This window comes from Stylophora pistillata, chromosome 5 (genome assembly GCF_964205215.1).
Source record: "Stylophora pistillata chromosome 5, jaStyPist1.2, whole genome shotgun sequence".
Taxonomy (NCBI): Eukaryota; Metazoa; Cnidaria; class Anthozoa; order Scleractinia; family Pocilloporidae; genus Stylophora; species Stylophora pistillata.
Genome location: NC_142523.1, coordinates 38507237 through 38531731, shown reverse-complemented (window position 1 = coordinate 38531731; position 24495 = coordinate 38507237). Strand labels below are relative to the sequence as shown.

Sequence of the window (24495 nt, the reverse complement as noted above, 5' to 3'; positions counted from 1 at the left end):
TCGGTACGTCATCATAATGGACACAGGAGAGAGAAGATCAGAAAGTAAGTCGGTATTACACGCTTCACAGACAACAGACGAGGTGTAACACACCATAGCTTTTCGTACGTACGTTTCCGTGCAATTCCGACTACCTCCGTCCGATTTCGGACGGTCTCGCCTTACGGACGGAAACGCTCGATTTCGGGTGGCTGTGTTGGATATTGGACCTGACAATTCCGTTTGATTTCTGACAATACTCCAAAATCAGACAAAAGCCCTTTACCTTCCCTGTTTCACTGCTCTCGTTTTTTCAGGCAGTTCGTGCCAAGTTCCCTTCGATTAAAGAAAAACAAGAAGAGAAAATGTAGAACTCTTGTGACAAGTGCTGAGCTCGAGAGATTTAATCCACTGAAATTCATGAAAAAGACCAGTTTAAGCGTGCAGATAAAGGTTATTTTTACTAGAAAGTCTAATGCATCATGTAAATGGCACAAAAGTGGCTAGATAGTCCCAAAGCGTTCTCAGTGACTCTGTAGTCTCTAATAACTTTTTCTGTTTATACCGGAAATACCCAAGATATTTGACTTCATTCCAAGTCATCTTGTCACATGAAGTCTCCATTGCTTTAGTCAAATTTTTCTTGATTTTAAATCCTTGTATTTCAACATCTTGATAATCCCCGTTGTGTTCGGTTGTGAAATCTAAACACCTGTCTCGCAAACCAGCATTCTTTGTTCTTAAAACAGAAATGTCACGAAAGAAATCCGGAGTTTGGTTACTGAGCTTTTGAAAAAACAAAGTTTTGAAGTAATCATATAATGCTTTATCAGCACTGCTCCACTGTTCAATCCGGGTCACTAGTTTATTCGTTAGATTTCTTTTATGAGTCTCTTTTCTTTGATTGTGATGAAAATAAACAATGTCCTCTATATCCCAGCAAAGAAGATTTTTTAACATGATCAGTGATTCATCAAAATACTCCATTAACATCACCAGGTGAAATTCTCGGTCCAGTCGCTGAATATTTTGTCGAATATCTTCCATATTGTCAAAATCTTTAGATTCCAGACCCAAATCGAAGAACATTCCGTTTCGAATAAGTTTCAAGCGATCGCTGTTTATTCGAAGATCTTGAGTGAGTATATAATTAACTAGAACGTCTTTTGGGTTTTCAAAAAAAGCTTCTAAAGGGTCTGTTTTGTTGGAAATGCCCAGTATTTCCCCAAATGTCATGTAAGAGAATGTTGACTCAAATTGGGCCACTGGGTCACGAATAATCGTCACATATACAGTGTCTTCAGGCATAACTCGGTCCAAGACTTCTCGGTTATAACGCGAATGACTACAAAGCATGTTGGGCTTTATTTTGTCGTAGTGAATCATGTGTTCTTCTTGAAAGAACCATGGCCAACCCAACCGATTTTGTTTCTCTGTTGGTACAACAAAAACAAGCTTGTTTCTTTCGCCAAAACGGTTGAAAATGTTCGTGATAGTGCTACTCCCTGTCTTATGAGTTTTGAGGAAAACCACATTCTTTTTTGGCTTACAACTGCAAATAAAACGAAAATGATAATCAAGAAGAGAAGTTAAGTTTCTATTCATTTGTTTACCGCTTTGTGGACACTCAATAGTTAGATAACCCTATGAAAACTTAGAGTGACCAGCATCTAGTTTCTCCTTACAACAATAGAGGTTTTGCACAGCAGCCATGTTGGATGGCAGGAAAAATAGATTATTTTACCCATGGGAAAAAAATTTCTTTTTTATGCAAAATATTTTCATTGCTCCTGCCATCCAACATGGCTGCTGTGCAAAACCGCTGGACCGCTGAATCATTCACTGAGGTCGCGAGAATTGAGAACATGATCGCTAACCTAAGAAACTTGGATTTTTAAACAAATTCTCCTTAATAGTACCAACGAAAATGAAAGAAGATGGAGAATATGAATTCTGATGTCAGGGTGTAAGGGTTTATACAAACTAGCTTGCAATATTTTAGGACAGCTTCTTTACACAAAAAAGCATCAAAATCACTGCGGTTATTGCTTTTATCGAGGTTTCAGAAACATTCAGAGGCCTCATAATTCTAGGTTAAGACAACAAAGTAGATATTCATATGATGCACGATATAAACTTCATATATTTCATCGTATCTCAAAGTAGATATTTTTGATGTGATTGAAGACGCGAAATTTTGCTCAAAATAGATAAGTGGATAAGTGGTAATCTTGAATATTGTAAGGAAAGTCATGCCCAGTATGTCGCGATCGATATCTTTTACGCACATTCCGTTAAAAGCCCTTTTAAAAATCTCAGAATAATACTTTTAAGAAACACTGATTAGAAAGTAAGTAAGAAGACTTAATTTAACGAGAGTAATATTGGACAGCCATTAAACTGATGAACTCATGATATTGAAATTCAAATAGTATACAAAGCTATGAATATCAAAGAATATAGAAATAATGATTGAAGAAGTGATTTTAAGTAATTCATATGATTGCACAATAATTTGGCCGCCCCATGGCCATTGCAAGCATGCTGTGCAAAGATTGTTTCACAGTTCTGTTGATAAGCGTCCTCCGGCGATTTTCTTCACGACCTGATGTCAACATCAACATTTGAAGGGATTAAATAGGAATTGAATTTGTTGTTTCGGCAGTAACTCGCTCACACTAATTTAACAATTTACTTTTGAGATAGCTTCACACGCGTACATGGGACAATTCCTGAAATGAACCGTCCACGCATAGATATTATTCACGTGTAATTGATTTCGGTTGCAAGTATAAATAAAGGACCTGTTATTTTTATTTAAAATTGCCATCACCTCAACTGACAAAGAGAAACAGCAACTTTTAAAAAACTTCTGATCCACTTACCGTTTTGTTTCCTCTTGCTTTTGTCCCTTCTGGCTCTCCCTTGGTTTGTTTTCAATCAGGTTTTTTCCTCCAGGAATATCTTGCTCAGTACTGATAGTAAATGATTTCTCCTTCGCTGATTCCCCGCTGTAAAACTTAACGATAATGGCGCTTATGATGCAAATGGTGACAACTAAGACGGTCACTGATTTAGGCAATCTCTTGCGTATCATGTCTGGCGAGCAAAATCAAATTCTGTCAAGATTTTTCCCAGCCCACTGAAGTGTTTGCTTTCCAAGCTTGAAGACGCTGATCTAAGATTTGCAGCGATTCAAAAGCACTTTAAAATTCCCGAGGCTCCGGGCTGAAAATTGCTCAATTACTATTGCGAGGGAAATCATAGCCGATTATTAACATAAAGTTATAATTCGCTGCGTGAAATCCTTTCATCAACCCAAACGACAGCATTTGTTTTTCGATTCTGTTAGTTCCCAAGCGTGCGATGCTGTGTTACGTATTATCCCAATCGACACTCCATCGTGTCATATCCGTTTGCGTCCAATACAGCGCCTTCCGAGGTAATCAAACTACTCTTCTTTTGCGTAGGTGATTCTTCCATTTGAAAAACGCATGCGCGGTTAAACATAAGAGCGTCACAAGTCCAGCACATTTACTAAAATCAGAGATCACCTGTTGCACCTGTTAAGTCAACCAATCACAAGCCAGCCTGCCAATGCTGTTTGGATACTACATGAGGTGTCTATAAAGGTTCTCCTCAAAACAGTTTTTGTTTTCTTTTTTTGACATAATGCATTAAAGTTTACTTTACGAATTTAACTAAATAGAAAAACTGAAGATGAGTTTAATCTACGATTTTCGGCTAAATTATTACCAACAAAGTTCCATTAAACTGAGGCCGTGGACATGTATTTGTATAACGTGCACGGGGTAACGCTATAATCGTAACGGTGGCCACTTTACCATTTCAACTTTGTTGATATATTCCAATTATTTCGTTACCCCCACCGACGCAGCCCCAAACATTTTCTTTAGAAACTATCAGCCTTTATTCAAAAAAATATGGACATGCATGTTTCAAATCCTGCGATCAATTGTTCCTGGTTGGAATTGAAAACACTCAAAAAGTCAAGTTAAGGTTAAGATGAATCACGTCGATATGTTGTTCTCTGCGACAGCCATTCTGATGTCTAAAGACTGTCGCGACAAGCTCAAATCTCAGCCCGACACGAAACCTACGTCTACAACTGTTAAAGAAATTCTTTTCTTTTTTTTTTTATTTTCACGCCCTCGACAACTAAATTTGATAAACATGACCAAACTAAAAATATAGGCTTCGTTAAAACATTCACTCCGGGTGACATCTGAAGAAAGTCGAAACCACAAACAGTCAATTTTATCTATCGCCTGTCTTATTCAAGTGCAACCAAATACAAATCAAAATAGGTTCTGAAAAAGTGAGTCAGTGCGATACACAGTCAACAGACTATTTATGATAAGTGAAGCGGATGAAGTCTTCTTGAATTGATAGCGCTCGAAAAAAAATCCAGAAATTCCCTGTTATTTCTTCGGATTTTATCTTATTGACAAAGGAAAGCAACTGACGACCAATATACCGTAATTTAAACAAACAGCGAATCTTCGGATAGTTTGTGGTAATGTGTTCATGTCTTTACTCAGTCGATACCCATTAACCCACTTTAATTTTTGTAAGATGTTCGTTTCGTATCTGAAGTCGACGGTAGATCGCAGTGCTTTCTCTTAGTTTACATGTGCTGTTAGTCTTTTCGGTAATGCGTCAATATTCAGTTTAAATGGTTTTGAAATAAGAAGGAGAAATAAAAAAATAGTTTTTGATATTTATTGTTCCATTTCATTTGCGATTTTTTAAGTAGTTTGGATTTAACAAGCCCAATACAGGAACTAAATAAATCACAGAACCCACTTTCATGGATCACTCAAAATACTCTACAAATACCGACGAGACTTGATAGATAAAAATATATTTGGTATCCGTCTCTATTGATTTGGAGTAGTTCAATAAAGTTTTCAATCTGTTCTGAAAAGAGTTTTGTTTAACTCATTGGTGAGATGCAATGATAAACTTCTCATAAAATAAGCGTTGATAAAAATATATCCTCTTTACAGTGTTCTGTAAAGCAAAAGAAATAAATAGGGATTTATCTTTCATAATAACCTATCTAATTATCTATCTTGTTTTAATTCTAGGCTACCAGGCTGATGTCTGTACTCGGCGATGTTCGGGTATTGTCTCCGAAGCAGTCCACCGCTTTACAGAGTTCATTGGATATGGGCTGTCAATTGACAAACCAAAATTAACAAAACTTGCTGCTGAATTAGCTCCACCTCTGCAAGAAAGCCAAATAGAGTAACAGTTATTACACATTCTCAGAGGGAAATATAGTATGGAGAGAATGAGTACCGCTGGTACGCTCAGTCCGTACGCCATGACCTCGAGCCAAATATTTCCGCGTTGGACCCTTCAACTCGGCCAATAAGTAGATAATATCAACTGCGATTGATTTACAGGAAAAGCATTTCTTGTACCGTGGTGTTGGAGTCAGACTTCCAGGTAACTCAAGAGATATCCTCTGATCAACAATTAGAATTTTTAATTTTTTTTTCTCTTCTTATTTGGAGATAAAAATCGCTCTAGAGTATTTTTTGCGAGAGTTGTTATCCACCTGCCAAAAAAGAAAACAAAACGTTTGACAAAGTGGCACCTTACCTCACATCAATAGATGTAGAACCCAAAGATGCAGTCGTAGCTGCAGAATCCAGCCTTGTATCAATATGAGACACTTGTATTTCTCTAACAGCTGGGCTCAAGTTAAGGGCTCGTTCACTTATCTTCACACCACCGATCTCCCCACCCCAGGCGACTCTCGGGCCTGAACGACCGCGAGTAGGACTCAAACGGAAGTCGGCTGGGAGAGATTTTCCCTCTAGCGCGTCCTTTCTTGTTCGCATTATCTGAAGTAGAACAAAGTTTCCTGTTAGTAATTCAGGAAACAGGGGGTGAAAAGGAATTCAAAGAATAAAACAAAAACCAAAACTGATAAAATACCTGTTTGAGGAAATCTTTCTTGGCATTTCCATAACCATTGAAGATATGATCAGCAAATAAAAGTCTTCCACCAGTGTACATCTGTGGTAAGTTGTGAATTTCTGTTACAACTCTTTGAATAGTATGACTCCTATCCAATGTAAGTGCGGTTGAGGGACATAGGGGGAGGGGAAGGAGTTAGGGGGGAGGGGTGGGGAAGGGGAAATGGGGGAAGGGGTAATGGGGGAAGGGGTAATGGGGGAAGGGGTAATGGGGGAAGGGGTAATGGGGGAAGGGGTAATGGGGATGGGGTAATGGGGAAAGGGGTAATGGGGGAAGGGGTAATGGGGGAAGGGGTAATGGGGGAAGGGGTAATGGGGGAAGGGGTAATGGGGGAAGGGGTAATGGGGGAAGGGGTAATGGGGGAAGGGGTAATGGGGGAAGGGGTTACTCAAATTGCAGAGGAAACACTCTTAGTGGGTACAGGCATTAATAGTCGAGAGAGCTAATAGTGACCGTGCAAACCTTACCAAGAACATTCCTGGAACGGCGTTATGTCGTCTGAGGAGAAGAGGCTGGGCCTGAGTGCCAAAATGCGATGCTGATGAAATGTCGTAACGTACCAATCGGAAAGGATCATTCTGTGCCTGTCGCGGGGGAGAGAGAGGGGATAATGTAAAAAAAGGTTGAGATACTGATGAAGGATAAGGGAACACTGCTATAGGAAAGACATAATCGTTAAAGAAAGGGTTCAGAAACACAGGGATACCTCTAATTATGCGATAGTGCTCCCACTAGGAGGCTTGAAACTGAACTGACTAAGTTACCATGGTTACCCTTCGATAAACTAAAGGATGAAGGATGCAAGTTTACCTGTACACAAGGCAGAGACCTGTTACGGTTTTTCTCGTGGAATAGCTGATCCAGCATGGTGTCACACGGGTTTGCATCGGGGTGTCTGTAAAAACAATATGAGAATATCTATTATAGACTACGGTTGTTTGAAGAGTGAAAATACTATCGACTGAATCATTGATAAATATTTATCCAGCGGATGGCGAAGCACGTTTTGTTGACACTTATCCGCTGGATAGCGATGTATCTGTTGTAGTTCAATTTCATCCTTGTTTCGAATTTTATTTTCCTTTGTTCTCGGTCCTGTTAATGTATGATAATGAGTTTGGAACAAAGGAAAATAAAATTTGAACCAAGGATAAAATCGAACTACAACATATCCGTTGGATAGTGTTATTCGCCTTTTGAACAACTGCCGGGGTCCAGAGCGAAAAGGAATGCACGTTGTAAAATAATGCTGATGACAGGACCGAAAAAACAAAAAAAAAAACAATTTTGAGGTGAAGGGGCCGAATGGCTGCAATAATGTCACCTTCAAGCATTCTTTAAGTCTGTTTCTTTCTTTACTTAACAAATGGTAAACACCACAGCGTACACTATTGAGTTATGGATGCACGCGGGAGGTTGCTAAGCACGAAAGAAACGTAAGAGTCGCTCGAGGCGATAGCCGAGAGCGACTCTAGCTTCTTGAGTGCTTAGCAAACCTCCAAAGTGCATCCATAACTCAATAGTGTACGCTGTGGTGTTTACCATTTGTTTTATGACATAACATTGATACATTGTAGCTAAAGAGTTCCCTTTATTTAACAAATCTTACGTGACCAGAAAAAACAAGCGCGCGCGGAAAAGTAGTCTTTGCATTTGCTTACGTCAGCAGCGTACACCCATGGGCAAATGGGGGACGCTAAATTGACCAATCAGAGCGCGCGCTTTACTTTGGTTATGTTATAAATTTACATAGTCGTGAAAGTCACCTGCAATCACATCCATTCATTCGGGAATGGACGAACAGAAAAGCATAACGGGGTATGAAGCTGAAGTAAGAGCAACATTTTAATGAAATTTGTCGATCCAAACTGCCGCAAGTAAGTCGAAAAATAACATAACGCGACAGTCACTTACAGGGATGACGTGACACTGACTACCAGCAGTTGGGTCCTGGGTACGTGCTCAGTAATAAAACAGTCGTATTCCAGGTCAGTCACTAGAGGAATTTTCCGACGATCACATCTGTAAACAAGGAAAGTTAGATGAAAAAATCTCAATTTTAGTTACGATTTCTATTAATTGCAACCGCGACAAGTGATATGGGTATAATAAGAATAATCTAAATGATCAATATCACAATTTACCTGCATTGTGGATCTTTCTCTCCAAGCATCTCAGCTCTCAAAGCGCTGAGTTGCAAGTCAAGGATTTGGACACAAGTAAACCAACAAAACGTTTATCAGTCAGTCACAAGCTGTTGGCAGCTCCCCTGGCCAAGTGTTTCTTTGTTCACAGCAATAAGATAAGTTGTCATTTTAACTTTACATTCAGCTGTTCAGTTAGTCGTTTTGACATAGTCACACCACCTATTTAACGCAGCAATTTTTTTTTTTTTTTTAACGTTAGTACCATAAAAACTCTAAAGGGGTATACAGAACCTCTTGGCCTTCTTTTGTTTAATTTTGTTGTTGCATTGGTGCCGCAGGAAGTAATGTATTAACTTATAAAATCAGCAGGTTTGTTTAAAAAAGGATACACAGGACACCCACTTCTTGGAGGACTGGCAACCCGAGACTGTTGTATCACTCCACAGCGGAAAGGGGTCCGTGGCGTGGTGTGAGTTGGACTATGAGAACTGCACAGAGAGAGAAAGAGAGAGAAAGAGAGAGAGAGAGAGAGAGAGAGAGAGAGAGAGAGAGAGAGAGAGAGAGAGAGAGAGAGAGAGAGAGAGAGAGAGAGAGAGAGAGAGAGAGAGAGAGACAGAGACAGAGACAGAGAGAGAGAGAGACAGAGAGAGAGAGAGAGAGAGAGAGAGAGAGAGAGAGAGAGAGAGAGAGAGAGAGAGAGAGAGAGAGAGGAAACATAAAATGCCACATGTAAGCTCAACGAATTTTCACTCACGTTGAAGAAGCTATACCTCAATGAGTCTCTTCTTTCTTTTATTTATTTATTTCATTGTTGCGTGTGTGTGTGCGTGCGTGTGTGTGTGTGTGTGTGTGAGCCTATACAGTGTCTGTTTAGGTAGCCCGCCTAGAATAGCTTTGCTAACTGCGGGTTACAAAAGCCTTTATTTCTTTCATTTTAAAAAAATAAAGTCAATGTTGTTGTCTTTCTTTTAACTTTGTCTGTACAGAGCTTATACGTCTCTGAACTGTTACACTGGATATCACAGAACCTTATATGAAGATAATGAAAAACGCAGACAACATAATGATGGTTAACTTAGCCTCTTACCCTGAAACTGCCGGGGGACCTTTACTTGCGATCCTTGAACTTAGCATGTCCCTGGTAGGTACCTCAATAGTGACACTTCTGCTGTCCTCAATCCGCGTAAGCTTGCTTTTCTCTGCTGAGCTATGCGGACGAGTACCCAGCTGGGACCTAGAACGGTACCAAGATTTCCTTTTGGAGTGTGGAATGGGGGGTGCTGAGGGAGATCGACGTATAGAGGCCCTTGTCGCCTCGAATCCTGAAGGAAGAACACCAGGCACTGATCGAGCGGAATGTGACATGGCGCGGCGTTTTGAGCGTAATGAAAAACGGAGTGGAGGGGTAATGCCAACAGCTGCACGATAATGTTCCATCCAGTCAAAAATCAGGCCCCTGACAAAAGAAAGAACAAAAAGGACAAAACGCTAGTTGGAATAGTCAGAAATAAGTTCCTTGTATGAATGAAGACAAAACTAACCTTCACTGAGATTCTAGATCTTCAGTCTGAGCTAAAAGGATAACTTAAGTGCTATTCACAAGGTTTACTCACTTTACTTTCCTCTGGAGTTTTAACAAATCCATTTGCCATGGTGCGTCCAAATCCAGTTCTTTTCTCTCCGGAAACTTCTCCTCTAATTCCTGCTGCCGCAATTCGAGTACTTCTTCAGAGATAGTTTCTGGATTTTTCAGTTTCTGTTTGGTAAAAAAAGAGGAAAAATGAATCGTGGCTTGATTTCTTAATCTCCCTTACTTTAAAATGATACAAGGCTACTCCTTACATGGGTGAGGTGTCAGGAGAGGGGAAATTTGTATAGGTAATCGCATGGGGCCGAGTAAAATTAAGGATTAATATCACGCGTGTTTTCGGAAGTTGCTGAAATTGCCCTCGTCGCTGCGCGACTCGGGCAATTTCTGTAACTTCCGAAAACACAAGTGATATTAATCCTTAATTTTACGAGGAACCATGTGATTACTAGTTTATAATATAAGGGGCAAAATGTTTTCTTACTGATCTCGCGCAAAACGGGACGCCATTGTTACAAAACAAACAGAAATTTCTTTACCTTGGCAGCCGTTGCTAAGCGATTTTCAGCCAATCATTTTCAAGTAATTTGCCCGGGGCAATTACAAAAATTAAGAAAGAATGTCCTCTGTCTCGACCAATCACAATTCAGTAACTTTGCCCCTTATATGATAAGGAAAACTACTTGATGGTAGAAATTGGCAGAATACGGGATATCCGGGATAAGGCTGCAATTTTAGGAATACAAACCACAGTAATTAACGGGATACGAGATGTTCAGACCAAACATCAATAGGATAAGGGATACTCAGACCTCTGTGCCCACTCTAATGGGGCCTGAAGAGTCACGGGACAGTAAGTAAAGCGACAAGGAGATATAAAACGATGATCGGATCAAGTTGCTTTCTCTTTTCTCCTCTCATACATGTATCTGTTCAAACAAGCGTGGAGTTAGAAGACTACTTTACCAACGCCACGCCTCACCACCACACCCCTATCCAAGCCCTACCAAACCCACCCCACCCCACAGCGCAGAATGTTTGAATAAAACCAATACCTGCGCTTTTCTTCTCCTCTTTTCTTCTTTTTTCTTTGTCTTTGGCTTCATGGACTATGGGGGAGATTAAAGTTCAAGTACTTTCAGTTGATCTCAAAATGCAAAACAAGTTGTAAAACTCGGATGACAGTTTGGTACAAATTTGGCCTCTGCCGTTACAGAAATAGTCATCTACATGCACACTACATGCATAAATCATGTTTTCTTCTTTTAATCATACTTTTTGTCACCATCTAAAAATTCTATTATTACATACCAACATGGCTGCATTTGATGAAAACTTCATGTTGGTTTGAAGGTACCCCTGTGATGAAGAGATGACATGGCTAAGTTGTTACAACGGAAATGACTGATTGCATAATCAAAAATGATAAATTTAAAACTTAGAACATATCTGAAACATAACTGTACCAGTTCTGTAAGTTTGACGGGTTTTGACCCTTGTGGCATTCCAACATGGAACTTAGCTGTCTCATTCTGACAACTGAAGTACAAAGTTATACCAGCTTGACTTACGCAGCGAAGATTGATGAAGCTATTCAGCTGTGGAATGAAATAAAAATTAAAAGAAAATTCAATATACAATTTCATTTATATAAAATTCCACCCATAGCACTATGTATCCTATTTCAGTGCACTGTTGCCTAAATTCACCTGGGTCCCACTAAATATGAGGCAGATTACATTCACCAGCTCCACCTACATGGGGATGCACCATTGTTTATTGCAAGAGAAAGGGAGCTTGTTACATTGTCAGAAATAAAAAAAGAAAAACTTGTACACTAACAAATATTTCAAGAAAAAAAAATCTGCAAGGGAACACAAAAGATAAAAAATTACTAAACCAGGCTTTCAAGCCTTATAATTGCAATTTCTGATCTGGTTTATACAGCCCTTGCAAAATAAATGACCTTTTACTGGGTATGGTGGGTGTATGTGACCAATTAGCCCAGCTGGCATGATTTCTCTGACCCTAAGTATCCTTCAATAACATCCTTCACTTGCCCTTCATTCCCAGTCTCCTACTTAACAAATGGTAAACATCACAGCGTACACTATTGAGTTATGGATACACGCGGGAGGTTGCTAAGCACGAAAGAAGCGTAAGAGTCGCTCGAGGCGATAGCCGAGAGCGACTCTAGCTTCTTGAGTGCTTAGCAAACCTCCCAAGTGCATCCATAACTCAATAGTGTACGCTGTGGTGTTTACCATTTGTTTTATAACATAACATTGATACATTGTAGCTAAAGAGTTCCCGTTTATTTAACAAATCTTACGCGACCAGAAAAAACAAGCGCGCGCGTAAAAATAGTCTTTGCATTTGCTCACGTCAGCAGCGTACACCCATGGGCAAATGGGGGACGCTAAATTGACCAATCAGAGCGCGCGCTTTACTTTGGTTATGTTATAAAAGTATTTGTACAAAATAAACCAACCTGCACAACAATAGCTGTCTGCAGTCTTCCCAAAGGCCATCTCCACTTCTGCTCTACTTTACCATCCTAAATAATAGTTATTATTATTACTATTATTCTGCAGCAGTTTAAAACTTTTGTATGCTATATGCAGTAAGAATAGTATGAGCGTAGCCCGTTAACTATATTGAAAAAAAAAAACCTTCAGAAATAAAAAAAAAAATAGGTATTTCGGGTAACCGAACCAAAAATAGTCGTTATAAAATCTTTAAAAACCTATTACCTATTTCGGCTATGAAAGAGTTAATCAGTGACGATCACTTGGTAAGTTTCTAATAATCCACAGAATTTTTGAAGGCAAAGAGTTAAATAGAAAGCGATGTTCATTGTTCATGTTACAACTTTAAATGTCCGAGAGATATTTAGTGTTCCCGAGATCACAGCCTTCTGCATATTTTGAAGAGCTCCCTTACTCTTGTTTCCGATCAACTCCTTCATTTCGGCTTCTAATAATAAGTCACGACACCATCCCCCTAATGCGTACATTATTATTATTGTTATTATCAGCAGTGATACGACGACGTTTCAATAAGTCCCAGGTCTTCTATGATGTCAAAAAACAGGACTTTCAAAACTGCATCATGCCTTGCCAGGTACTTTGTTTGGGCCAACGCAAAACAAGCGGAGAGTACATGAGCCATGCTCTCAGGTGCTGTACCGCACAGTCTGCAGGTACATGAGCCATGCTCTCAGGTGCTGTACCGCACAGTCTGCAGGTACATGAGCCATGCTCTCAGGTGCTGTACCGCACAGTCTGCAGGTACATGAGCCATGCTCTCAGTTGCTGTACCGCACAGTCTGCAGGTACATGAGCCATGCTCTCAGGTGCTGTACCGCACAGTCTGCAGGTACATGAGCCATGCTCTCAGGTGCTGTACCGCACAGTCTGCAGGTACATGAGCCATGCTCTCAGGTGTTGTACCGCACAGTCTGCAGGTACATGAGCCATGCTCTCAGGTGCTGTACCGCACAGTCTGCAGGTACATGAGCCATGCTCTCAGGTGCTGTACCGCACAGTCTGCAGGTACATGAGCCATGCTCTCAGGTGTTGTACCGCACAGTCTGCAGGTACATGAGCCATGCTCTCAGGTGCTGTACCGCACAGTCTGCAGGTACATGAGCCATGCTCTCAGGTGCTGTACCGCACAGTCTGCAGGTACATGAGCCATGCTCTCAGGTGCTGTACCGCACAGTCTGCAGGTAGGATCACTGGTAGGACTCGCCTGGGTCTTGTGAATGGCGTACAGTCTTGTTGGTAAAAGCTGTTCTCTTCTGCATCCTTCGTCATTGACTGGTTTCCTTTACTCTCCGCCTGCTCCTCAAACTCTCTCACCATCTTCATGGCCGGGTCTCTGTTCTGATACAACTTGACTGCGGCTTTAACTTTCGTCTCCTTGTACTCGGTCTCAACGGAACGCAGGCCTCTTTCCCCCCCCCCCCCCCCCCCCTTATCGCGGGGCAGGTATAACAGCGATGTTGAACAACAAGGGTGCTTTCCTCTGCTCTCTGTTACGATTTTGCGGGAATCTCTATCCACCTGTCTCAATTCCGTTATTGGCCAGTGCTGTGTCCACATAAAGTAAGACATTGCTGGCAGAGCAAATTGGTTGGATGCTATCACGCGATGGTAATCCGAGAAGGGGGCTCGACCAGATCACAAACAACCTACGCAAATACTCTCTGGCAGCGCATTGCAAAACTATCCTCTCCTCTTGCCTGAGACTCAAGCACACCTAAGAACTTGTACTGCTGACCATCTTCGAGCATTGGTATCTTTACCTTCCCATCAGACATCAGCAGGCCAGTACTCTCAGCAAGGCGGACCCCTCTCTTGAACTGGGCCACGGTTCATTTCTTGGAATTCCATATGAGCTCCACATCCTCCATTGCTGCCCTCACCGATTTCATGACTCTGCTTTACTTGGATTCAGACGCTGCAAAGATCTTCAGGTCATCGATGTAAAGAAGGTCAGTGACCGTTGTGCCAATGGGCTTAGATAGCCTATAGATAGCCCTTCAGATGCGCTTATCTATCAGGCTATCGGGTAGATTATTATTATTATTATTATTATTATTATTATTACAATTTATCACTTATAGAGCGCTATTTACAATGACAGATCAACAGCGTTTTACAATCAATCCTAACTCACCCATCCCATTATTATTATTATTTATTATTATTATTATTAAGGACGTCGATCATGTATCGTCAATTTATTTGCTGTTCTGCTGAATGAAGCTGAAGCAAAATAATGCAGACATAAGATGAATTCTGCTACTCTGTAGAACAGTTGTTAATACCGAAGAGATTCAAGACTTTTCTCTCAGCTAGAGATTTTTTAAACTTGTTTTAATATTCATACTTTAATTTGTCTTAATTTTTGTTTGTTATCCTGTATTTTTACTGATTTTGTGAAATAAAAATTGTCATTATTATTATTTTATTATTATTATTATTATTATTATTATTATTATTATTATTATTATTATTATTATTATTATTAAATGAACCAGTGAATTTCTGTTTTGGAAATAATCCACTCTTCTCAGCAAATCAATAGACCGAGGTAAAAGCCATTGGTAAACCACCTTGGTTTGTCACATGCATCTACATGTAGGCCTCTTCTTTTCCCTTAGACATAAACGTACTATCTCTAGTCTGCTTATGACCCCTCAGGCCGAGAGTGCCTATTTTGTGAGCATACATGTACTTGACATTCAGTCTAAAAAAAATCTGGTGATCATGAGAAAACATGAAATGCTGGCATTTTTCTGAGCCTAAATTTAAGGAAGGTAAAAATAACAACCACTATGAAATCAAAACCCATGAAAATCTTGGGAATTTATTCAAGGTAAATTCACAGGTTTTTCACAGGATTTTCATGGTTAAATCAACAGCTTTTTCATGGTCTCAGTGCCATGAAAAAGACACGAAAAATCCCATGAAAAACCTGTGAAAATTTGCATATTCACGATCTATGGAGCATTGTGTCAAGTGACTTCGTGGCCTTTCAAAGGTATTGAAAAACCCATGAATTTCATGTGAAAAAAATTCATGGTGTTAAAATTCATTAGGTTTTAATGGGTTGTAGGAAATCCTGACCATGAATATCCTGTGAATATGTAAAAGATTCATTGACCATGAAAAATTTCCCTGAATTTTCATGGCCTCTCCATGGCATTTTCATGGCACATGAAAGTTAATAGCCAGTTAGTTTTCATGGGGTTCTTGGTAATATGCAAGCACCATGAAAATTCCTTGGAGACCCTATGAATTTGGAATGAAAAAGTCTCCTCTTCACTTGTGCCAAAGACTATACTACAGTGTATATGTAGCTGTATGCTTGCAATACAATAAAACTCTTGTGTGCTAAAATTCAAACGTAAGCTGTCAAGCAACATTTAACTCTCATGTTGTACTGTTTGTTTTTATTGATTCTGCAAATTGAAATTCAAAGATTTCTACTCAATTTCGACTTAACACTCTTGGGATTAAAGGGCTGAATTACAGTTGAATAATTTATTTTTGAATTACAATCTTGTTGTAACTAACAATAAATTGTAATGAAGTTATCCTTAACTGTAGACTAAACAGCTGTTTGCCTTTTTTCGCTGGGCTCGCAGCTTGTAAAACGTGACTAAAATAATCCTGAAACCTTCAGCTTATTGATAGATTTATTTCCTCGTAGAGCGTAAGCTTAAGAAATTGTGGCATGCAAGTGACCGATTCGATTTTCAGTTTTGATCACGTACCGAATATCACCACAAACTTTCAAAATCGAAGCTTTATAAATGGCCGTTTGACCCTTGCATCGGCCAATCAATATGTGAACTGTTGTCCCTTCCTTTAACTCCACGGCGCCAACGACCACTGACGCTGTTCTCGTTTTCCCACTGAACAACAGTAAAATGCATCTTTAGAGACGTTCATTAAGTAAATCACGAGCACGCACACCAGCCATTAACCGATCAAAAGTTCCTTTCAAAGCTGAGAGCTAAACGGAGTTTTCATTGTTTCCGATCATGAGTATGATCACGTGGAAATTTTGGGAATTGTCATTGGCCAATAAACAGAATCCGCTGGCTTGCCCGATTGCAGTCTCAACAGAAGCGGGCAAAAGTTGCTGACTTCTTCGACACTACTCTACGTTTGGACGATGCATAACCCTGGATCCATGTGTTGAAGATGATATAAATAATGTGAACTCACTCTGTGTAGAAACAATCGAGAAGAATCTAACGTACCACAAGTGGACGATTTGTGGCCAAAAGTTATCGAGGAAACAAAGACTCGAAACCCTGACGCGAGTCCTTCGCTTCAACGAAGAAACATTTGTTCAAGTGAAGAAAGCGACTATGGTGCGATGGAACTCTCGCCTACAAATGTATGTGCACATTCCAAAGCGTTCCCATGTTTATGATTATGTTTTATGATTTTGGCACTGATCTGTGGACATGAGACATTTTGCATCACAATAAAAACTTTTACGATTATGGAATCCAAGAGGCCTTTGAGGTTAGAAAGCAAATCTATTATTGACAATTAGCAATTAACACAACTGACTGCTACTTTATGAAAGAATGCCTATTTATGTTAAGAATTACTATAACTTAGTTTGAATAATAAATTTCGTGATAAACATATATATATACATGTATGTTTGTCTCTTGGTACATTTTGTATAGCATACCTTTTATTGAACCAAAGTTTTAAGCCTCTAAAATTACTCCTTGTCTTAAAATCTTTACATTCAAGATATGGAGAATTTCTTGGAATTATTTGATTGCCATTCATGGGGCATGAAATTGATTCTGTAACTTTCTGAAGAAACTATTAGGTCATGAAAGTAGGCTTTCAAAGAAATTAATGGGTCATGGAATTCATTCTGGTGACTCTCATGGGAAATTAATGAGTCGTAAAGTTGACTTGAAGAAATTCATGGGTCATGAAAGTAGAGTAAAAGAAAATAATGGGTCATGAAAGTAGACGTAAAGAAATTCATGGGTCATGAAAGTAGAGTCAAAGAGATTCATGGGTCATGAAAGTAGGCTTTTAAAGAAATTAATGAGTCACAGAATTCATTCTGGTGACTTTCAGGGGAAATTCATGGGTAATGAAAGTAGACTTAAAGAAATTCATGGGTCATGAAAGTTGGCTTTTAAAGAAATTAATGGGTCATGGAATTCACTCTGGTGACATTCAGGGGAAATTCATGGGGTCACGAAAGTAGACTTTAAGAAATTCATGGGTCATGAAAAAAATTCCCCTAATTCATGGAAAATTCAGGGCTTGAAATAACCCCATGAATTTTCATTTTGCAGTATTCATGAGCCATGAAATGACTTTCATGGGTTTTTCACAAAACTACAGTTCATAGTGAACTACAGGTTAGGCACTTCCATCATACATAACATTACTAAGTACTTACCTCTTCCATGACTGCTCCAAATTTTGTAGTTGAAACAAATCTATAGAGAACATGTATTCATTAATTGACTGATAATGTATTGTTTGATTAATTGGGTCTCTACAACTCTTGATTTAATAGCACTGAATAAAAGACTGCTTTCTCAACCAATGTTACCTGATGCTTCCATTCTTGTGGTAACAACATCCCCGACCAGCTGGCACAAATGTGGCCAGCATTGGGCTGTCTGCCGAGTCTCCATAGACAACAGTGTATTGTCCCGGCATATTAGGGCCTGGATAACTGGCACACACTGCTATTCGACCAGATGGGTAACTGAAGGTATCATGTTAAGGAAACAATAATTTTTCCAACACAAATGATGCTGAAACTTGTTTAAGCTCTGGGGAAGAGTTCCTAAGGGAAGTCTGGGTTGAAGTGTGTTGCAAAGACCTGCAAACCCTGAGCCAAGCATAAAATAATTAATAATTAAATAAATGGTTTATAATGCATCCTGATTAATTACAACCAATGACACAAATTTCTGCATATCAGGGTGCTACAGCAGATACCTCTACTAGACCAAAGTTTAAGAATTGCTATTCGAAAACATTATTTACAGTTTATACCTCCAGGTTTACATCAGCTGCTCAAGATTAATAGACTAAGTACTTCCAGTCCAGAAAAAAAAAATTGTTTAAGGGGCTAAAAAATTAAACTTGCATAACCACTGTTCCAGACGAAAGCCCTCCAAAACCATACCCTGTGCGCCAACACACACTTATTATATACATTGTCGAATTGTCACCAGTTTTTCAGAAAATGTAGGAGGTCAGACAGGTGACATTTATATTATACACATTATAAATAAATACAAAAAGGATACTAGCAAAAGGCAGTGCCATCAGGCAGAGAGGTAAGGAACTTTGGTCTTTTGTCTTCTTCAGACAAATTTTTCCACCGCTTTGCCCATGACACCCCTTTCTTGTATTTCATAGCTGCCTCCCTATGGGTGTCACCATAAAACTTGATAACCAGTGGGCCATCTATCTTAAGCTCTCTTGCTTTTTCCTTCATTTCTTCTCTAACGTAGACAAAGAAAGAGAGAAAAGAAAATTGTATGTTGTAAAAGAGTTACAACAATCACAGGTTGGATGTCTTCTCTCTGACATCCAACCCTGCGGCTCACTGCCGCCCAGGTAGCCCAATGGATAGTGCGCTGGACTGTTGTGCGGGAGGTCGAGGGTTTGAGCCCCAGCTGAACCAACACTCATTAGGTCTTAAAATAATTGAGAATAATTTGCTACCTTTCTTTAACATCAAGAAATGGTTTGATATTCTAGTTTTCTCAGATAGGGACGAATGAATGGAGGTCCCATCTCCTGCAGGGTTGGGGTAGGAGACATTAATTTCCCACACACGAGATTACTGTGTGATGGATGTCCTCCCCTAGGGTGGGATGGGTGGGAAGGTGAGATCGATAGACTGAAGCGGCTGCCAGAGGCGCATGATATGCTGACATCTGTTCTCAACCTTAAAACTGTACCCGTAATTCAGCCTCAGGCTGCAAGCGGTCACAAATAAATATATCATTTTAGAACTTTTGTTCTGTAGTATTGCTGAATATTTTTACAAGTTGTGCCGTATTTTGATGAGCCCGTAGGACGAGTCAAAATACTCAGCGATACTGTGAACTAAACGTCTAATAACAAATTTATTATCCAACACGCCAAATTGTTGTTTCAGTGTGGACGAATCGCGGAAATTTCTGGAGTATAAATATCGCGTGATATTGATACTCGTCTCGCGTGTTATTAGTACTCTACGAAGCACAATTGGATAATAAACTATATTACTGACACAGGTGTATATTAAGTTACAAGTTGCTATAATTAATCAGTGTCCTGATCACCCAGTACTTGTTTGTATGGAGATCAAGTTACAATGCGATCATTCATGATCCCTTAATTCAATTCAATAAATTAACCATTTAACTTATGGCCTGTAAAAAAATTGTATAATTATAAAGCTGGTGAAAATATGTGCAAAGTAAAGTGGCCTTACTTTTCTCTGATAACTTGCTGCAACCTTGAACGAGCCCATTCCAACAACGTCTGCCTCTCAAGATCATCAGTATCCTCTTGATGAAGTATCCATCCTTGTGTTTTGATTAAAGAATAACCATGAATTCATATATCTTACTAACCAAGCGCGAGGGCCGTACTGGGAGAATATCGGCCCGAGGTCTTGACAGTATGGACCTTGCTGCGCTCGGTCTGTACAAGAAAGACCAAGGGCCGATGTTCTTCCAGTACAGTCCCGAGCAAACTTGGTTTATAAGAGATTTATTACACGACTAAAGTTCAAAGGGACACAAGTGCAGTATCATTCGGGACCATTTGGGACAGTGCCCGGTCCAATACTGAGAGAATATTGACCAGCAATAGAGCATTTTGATTGGTTGATTTTAGTTATTGGCCCTCTGACTGCCCGAGTCGTGTAATAAAATGCCATTATTCAATAGTCAGAAAAGACAGGTCACCATCATTGGCGAACATTAATTCTTATTTAATAACCTTTAAATTCTAGTGCATGGGAGTGACTAGCAATGTAATTTTCCTTTCCAGTAAAATACTGCTGAATCATTCATAAAGATCATGAAAATGAAGGCAATGATCATCAAACTGAGAACCTTTGATTGTGAAATGAATTCTCCTTGCCAGCACTAAAGGAAATGTACATGACGACATTGTAAAGAGCATGAAGGAGACTGATACTCACATGTTAGAGGGTAAAAGGTGGAGGCACGGTGGCCTCACGGTTAGTGCGCTCGACTCTGGATCGAGTGGTCTGGGTTCGAGCCCCAGCCGGGACATTGTGTTGTGTGCTTAGGCAAGACACTGTACTCTCACAGTGCCTCTCTTATATTAATGCTGGGGGTAACCCTGCGATGGACTGGCATCCCATCCAGGGGGGAGTAGAAATACTCCTAGTCGCTTCATGCTACAGAAACCGGAGTTAAGCAACGGCCTAATGGGCCACTAGGCTCGTAAACAGACTTTACTTACTAGAGGGTAAAAGAGTTAAAAATGGGCAGAAAATCACATGTTGATGCATTGCAAATACCTTTTTCTTCACAGGCCTTAGAGAGTAAGGAAAAATTGATAACCGTCGGTTGCCCAACGCCATGACCAGAAGTAACTGTGAACATGAAAAGAAACATTTCAGTAACAGAATAACCCAATGCATTTCATGAACAACAGTTCCTGTAAAATTATAAAACTGTAAAGCATTCAAAAGTAACTAAAATCATACTCTCCCCCAGGCTCCCCAGAGCTCCAAGCTCAAACTTTTTTCCTCAGATCATCCTTTGGCAACAAAAAAATCGTGAAATGATTGCACAATATGAAAATAAAAAGGATGCATTTTTCCCAGATTCACAAACTACAATGTAATTTATACACCAGTAAAGTATCCAGTAATTGTCTTCATTAATCTGTACACGCCAATGATGTTAAAAGCTTGCTTATGAGACTGTAAACATTCCCTGTAAAGTCAGCTTTAAAACTTTTTCCGACTCAACCAAAACCAATTGTGGCTTTAAGGAGCACAATGTAGGCCCAGTTCTTAATTAATATGAGAGAAAGATGATGATTTTAACTGTTGAAAAATGCAAGAGTATTGAAAGTGCAAACTAATTTTCACAGCTGATTGTTATAGAATCCTTGACGTTTTGTTTTACTACACTCCTTCAAAGCTTGAAACATTTACATTTGAGCTCCTAACAGTTCAACATGTAAAGGAGAATTAACACAACTTAACAAATAACTAAGAAAAAAAAAATAAACAACAAACCATTACAATCGAATACTCACTATCATTGTCATTCTGAGTGTCATCATCTTCATCAAGCCCTGACTTTTTTTTCTCTGAAAGTTTGAAACAAAAGAAAATTGGTATGTACAATTGTGAGACTGTACAATATATCCTTCAAAGAGTTCACAGCTCAACAAAAGAGAAAATGATTTGTAGAAGTGCATTGTTTCAGAGATAGTAACTAGCTAGTGGTTGAGGAAATCTTTGGAGAGGTAATTAAGGGGGGGGAATAAATAACTTGGAATCAAATATTAAGCAACAAGAGGTTTAATTTAAAGGGGGAAAATATTTGGAAGGTGGAGGTTAAGGATAGATTTAGTTTGTTGATAAATGTAATATTTAACTACTAATTGCTCTTCATTGTTTCCATCATATCCCATAAACTGATAGAGGTTAACAGCATAGCCTAAGTCACTCAAAAAAAAAGGAATAATTTTTTTTTCAAGATTTTGTGCTAATATAATTATACTCTCTATCCCAATTCCAGCTTTCTACATTGGTGTCGCGGAACACATAATTCAGTGGTTTTTTATCCCCATCAAAACTATTATCTAAAGGTTTAATATAGCGAAAAAAAGACCTTTTGTATCACCAAAGAAACCCAACGCATTTCGTGACGTCAGCTGCCCAGAATATCAGAACCCATTTGATCATTCGCCGGCATACAAATTTCAGTTTCTGATTTTGAAATCTACACCACCAAAATATTTCTGAATAAAATCAAAATAAAAGTACAAGTAATTAACTCACCACCTGAAGCTTTGTCGCTAAATACTTTGAACTTTTCCAAACGTGTTTTTTTGCCAAAGTTAAAAGAAAGTCGAGAAGACTCCCGACGAGCGTGATTGTCCGAGTGACTGTGATCTGTCGCTGGAGTTTGTGCTCCTAAATTGTGTTCATCAGTGGTGTCTAATTTAGAAAGAGATTCTCCTAAAGTCGATTGTTTTCGCTTCTCTTTTGATTCAGATGCTCTAATTGCCGCCAACTTATCATCGCTTATAGTTTTGTTGTGATCCATTATTCCTGTAGACGGCGATATTTTCTCATGGCCCGATTTCGAAGCGTCTACGTTGGTATTTGATTCAGAAATGAGCCCTAAACGTTTCTGCAAGATCGCTTGTTCTCTGTAGCTTGTAGTTTGCCACTCACGCCGCAGATATAAAGCCCCAGCTGAAAGTTCTTCGAAATTACCACTTAGCTTCTTGTGCAACTCATCCGGTAAAGAAATTACAACTCCCCCACTGCGAATAGTTTCAGAAACAATGCTGTCTTCACCAACTTCAGCTACAGGACTACCAACCCGACTAAAATGTACACTAGTTGACTCAATTTCTTCTAGTTCTTCTAATTGTTGTCGATGAATCTGGTCGAGTAATCGTCCCAGCTGAGCTAGCAGATTTTGAGAGGCGAACTTATTCTCCTCGAACAAGAATCTCTGAGTGTCTTCTTCGTCATCATCTCCTTCCAGTTGTTCAAAACTCCTAATCACTAGTGGAGAATTAAAACCTCCTGAGTTTAAGCCGATGTCCGGTAAATTCAATAATTTCCCTGCAGCAGGATGTGGTCTTTTACCGTCGATCTCTGCAGAGTGATCAGCTTTCGGTAGAGGAAAGTTGTTGAGCGAACCAGCCGGCCGAAACTCGGGGGTCTCGCTATTTTCAGCCGCAAAATTCTTCTGCTTCCCCTGGGCAGTATCGCCAGCCTTTTGCTGCTGTTGTTTAAGATAAGCTTCAACTTTAACCGCTCCGCTGAGCCCCGTGGGACGCAACGAGAACGGTAACAATTCGGTTGGCTTTCGAAAGCGTTTGTACTTTCGTCTCGCGCCACACTGATCGAAGAAAAACAACTCCGATTGATGATGATACATTGCTTCTCTTGCACGTGCAACATCCGCATTCGGCTTCGAATGTTTCACGAATGAACAGAAAAATTCGCTATATTTACAAATTCACTTCCATACCATTTGGTAATTTATTGACACTCGTTCACTTCAAATTGCTGTAAAGAGTCATTCTAGAGCAGTGTTGCCATGGTTCCGGAAAAATGAATAATCAATAGTAACTGCTCTTTTGAATGCGACAAGTCCGTTCGGAAACATTATCAAGAGAATCGCGTTCGTTTTGTCCCAAGGATATCCTTCTCATAAAATAAAAGTAAACCCACTGGATTTCAATCAAAATCAAACACTACAAATTGGTGAAAAAGCTCCCACAATCTCTCCTCAAGCCGAAACAGTATTTTATTTTGTGCACACTTTTCAACTCCAACCGCAGTTTCTCTCGCGATCGAGAGTGAAACCAAAATTTCTTAACGCCTTGGCTTAACTCCTGTTTCCACTCTGATTCTATAAAAAGTATAAGAAAGAAAAATTTTAATTATTTTATTACATTATAACCTGTGTACTAAATTAGAGGAAGTTATTCAACCGTTAACTCCGGTAAATCAAGTGACCCCACCAACTGTTTTACATGACTTTCATTAAAAAAAGTTGTTTTACAAAACGTTAACGTCTTAAATAAATGAATAAATAAATAAATAAATGATTTAACAATGGACATCCACTGGGTAGCTATTCTTGTCCACTGTTCCAGATCGAATTGGAATTTGGAACGTTGGTTTTTGCGGAGGGAGGAAAACCGGAGGACCCGGAGAAAAACCCTCGGAGCAAGGACGAGAACCAACAACAAACTCAACCCACATGAGACGCCAGGTCCGGGAATCGAACCCGGGCCACAGTGGTGGGAGGCGAGTGCTCTCACCACTGTGCCACCCCTTACCAGGCGATAATTCGGTGAAGAGAACGTCTTCTTGCTGCCGGCCGTCCCCAATACTGGCGCCATAATGAAGTTTGAATTGACCAATCATACACAGCGTGCCATAGTTTAACAAAATAAGGGTAAACACCACAGCGAGTGAGTTACGGTGCACGCGGGAGGTTGCTAAGCGCGAAAA

The 24495-nt window shown here is 39.7% G+C and overlaps 2 protein-coding genes across 2 annotated transcripts; both read right to left on the bottom strand.

The window, feature by feature from the left end:
• Positions 1-368: 368 nt before the first annotated feature.
• LOC111339604 (galactosylceramide sulfotransferase-like) lies at positions 369-3450 on the bottom strand. Its single transcript, XM_022946290.2, has 2 exons — positions 2865-3450; positions 369-1531 (listed from the first exon to the last, which is right to left on the bottom strand). The coding sequence occupies exons 1-2, from the start codon at positions 3074-3076 to the stop codon at positions 460-462; spliced, it is 1284 nt and encodes a 427-aa protein (XP_022802025.1). The 5' UTR covers positions 3077-3450; the 3' UTR covers positions 369-459.
• A 1256-nt stretch (positions 3451-4706) lies between these two features.
• On the bottom strand, positions 4707-24339 carry LOC111339587 (uncharacterized). The gene is made up of 22 exons (XM_088759582.1): positions 24321-24339; positions 22294-23887; positions 21543-21596; positions 20794-20868; positions 19732-19825; positions 18554-18751; positions 17845-18003; positions 17689-17728; positions 12218-12283; positions 11193-11324; positions 11038-11085; positions 10782-10835; positions 9752-9894; positions 9226-9594; positions 8528-8626; positions 8136-8180; positions 7906-8013; positions 6802-6886; positions 6459-6575; positions 5950-6030; positions 5611-5855; positions 4707-5230 (listed from the first exon to the last, which is right to left on the bottom strand). The coding sequence occupies exons 2-22, from the start codon at positions 23408-23410 to the stop codon at positions 5092-5094; spliced, it is 3468 nt and encodes a 1155-aa protein (XP_088615708.1). The 5' UTR covers positions 23411-23887; positions 24321-24339; the 3' UTR covers positions 4707-5091.
• Between the last annotated feature and the right edge of the window lie 156 nt (positions 24340-24495).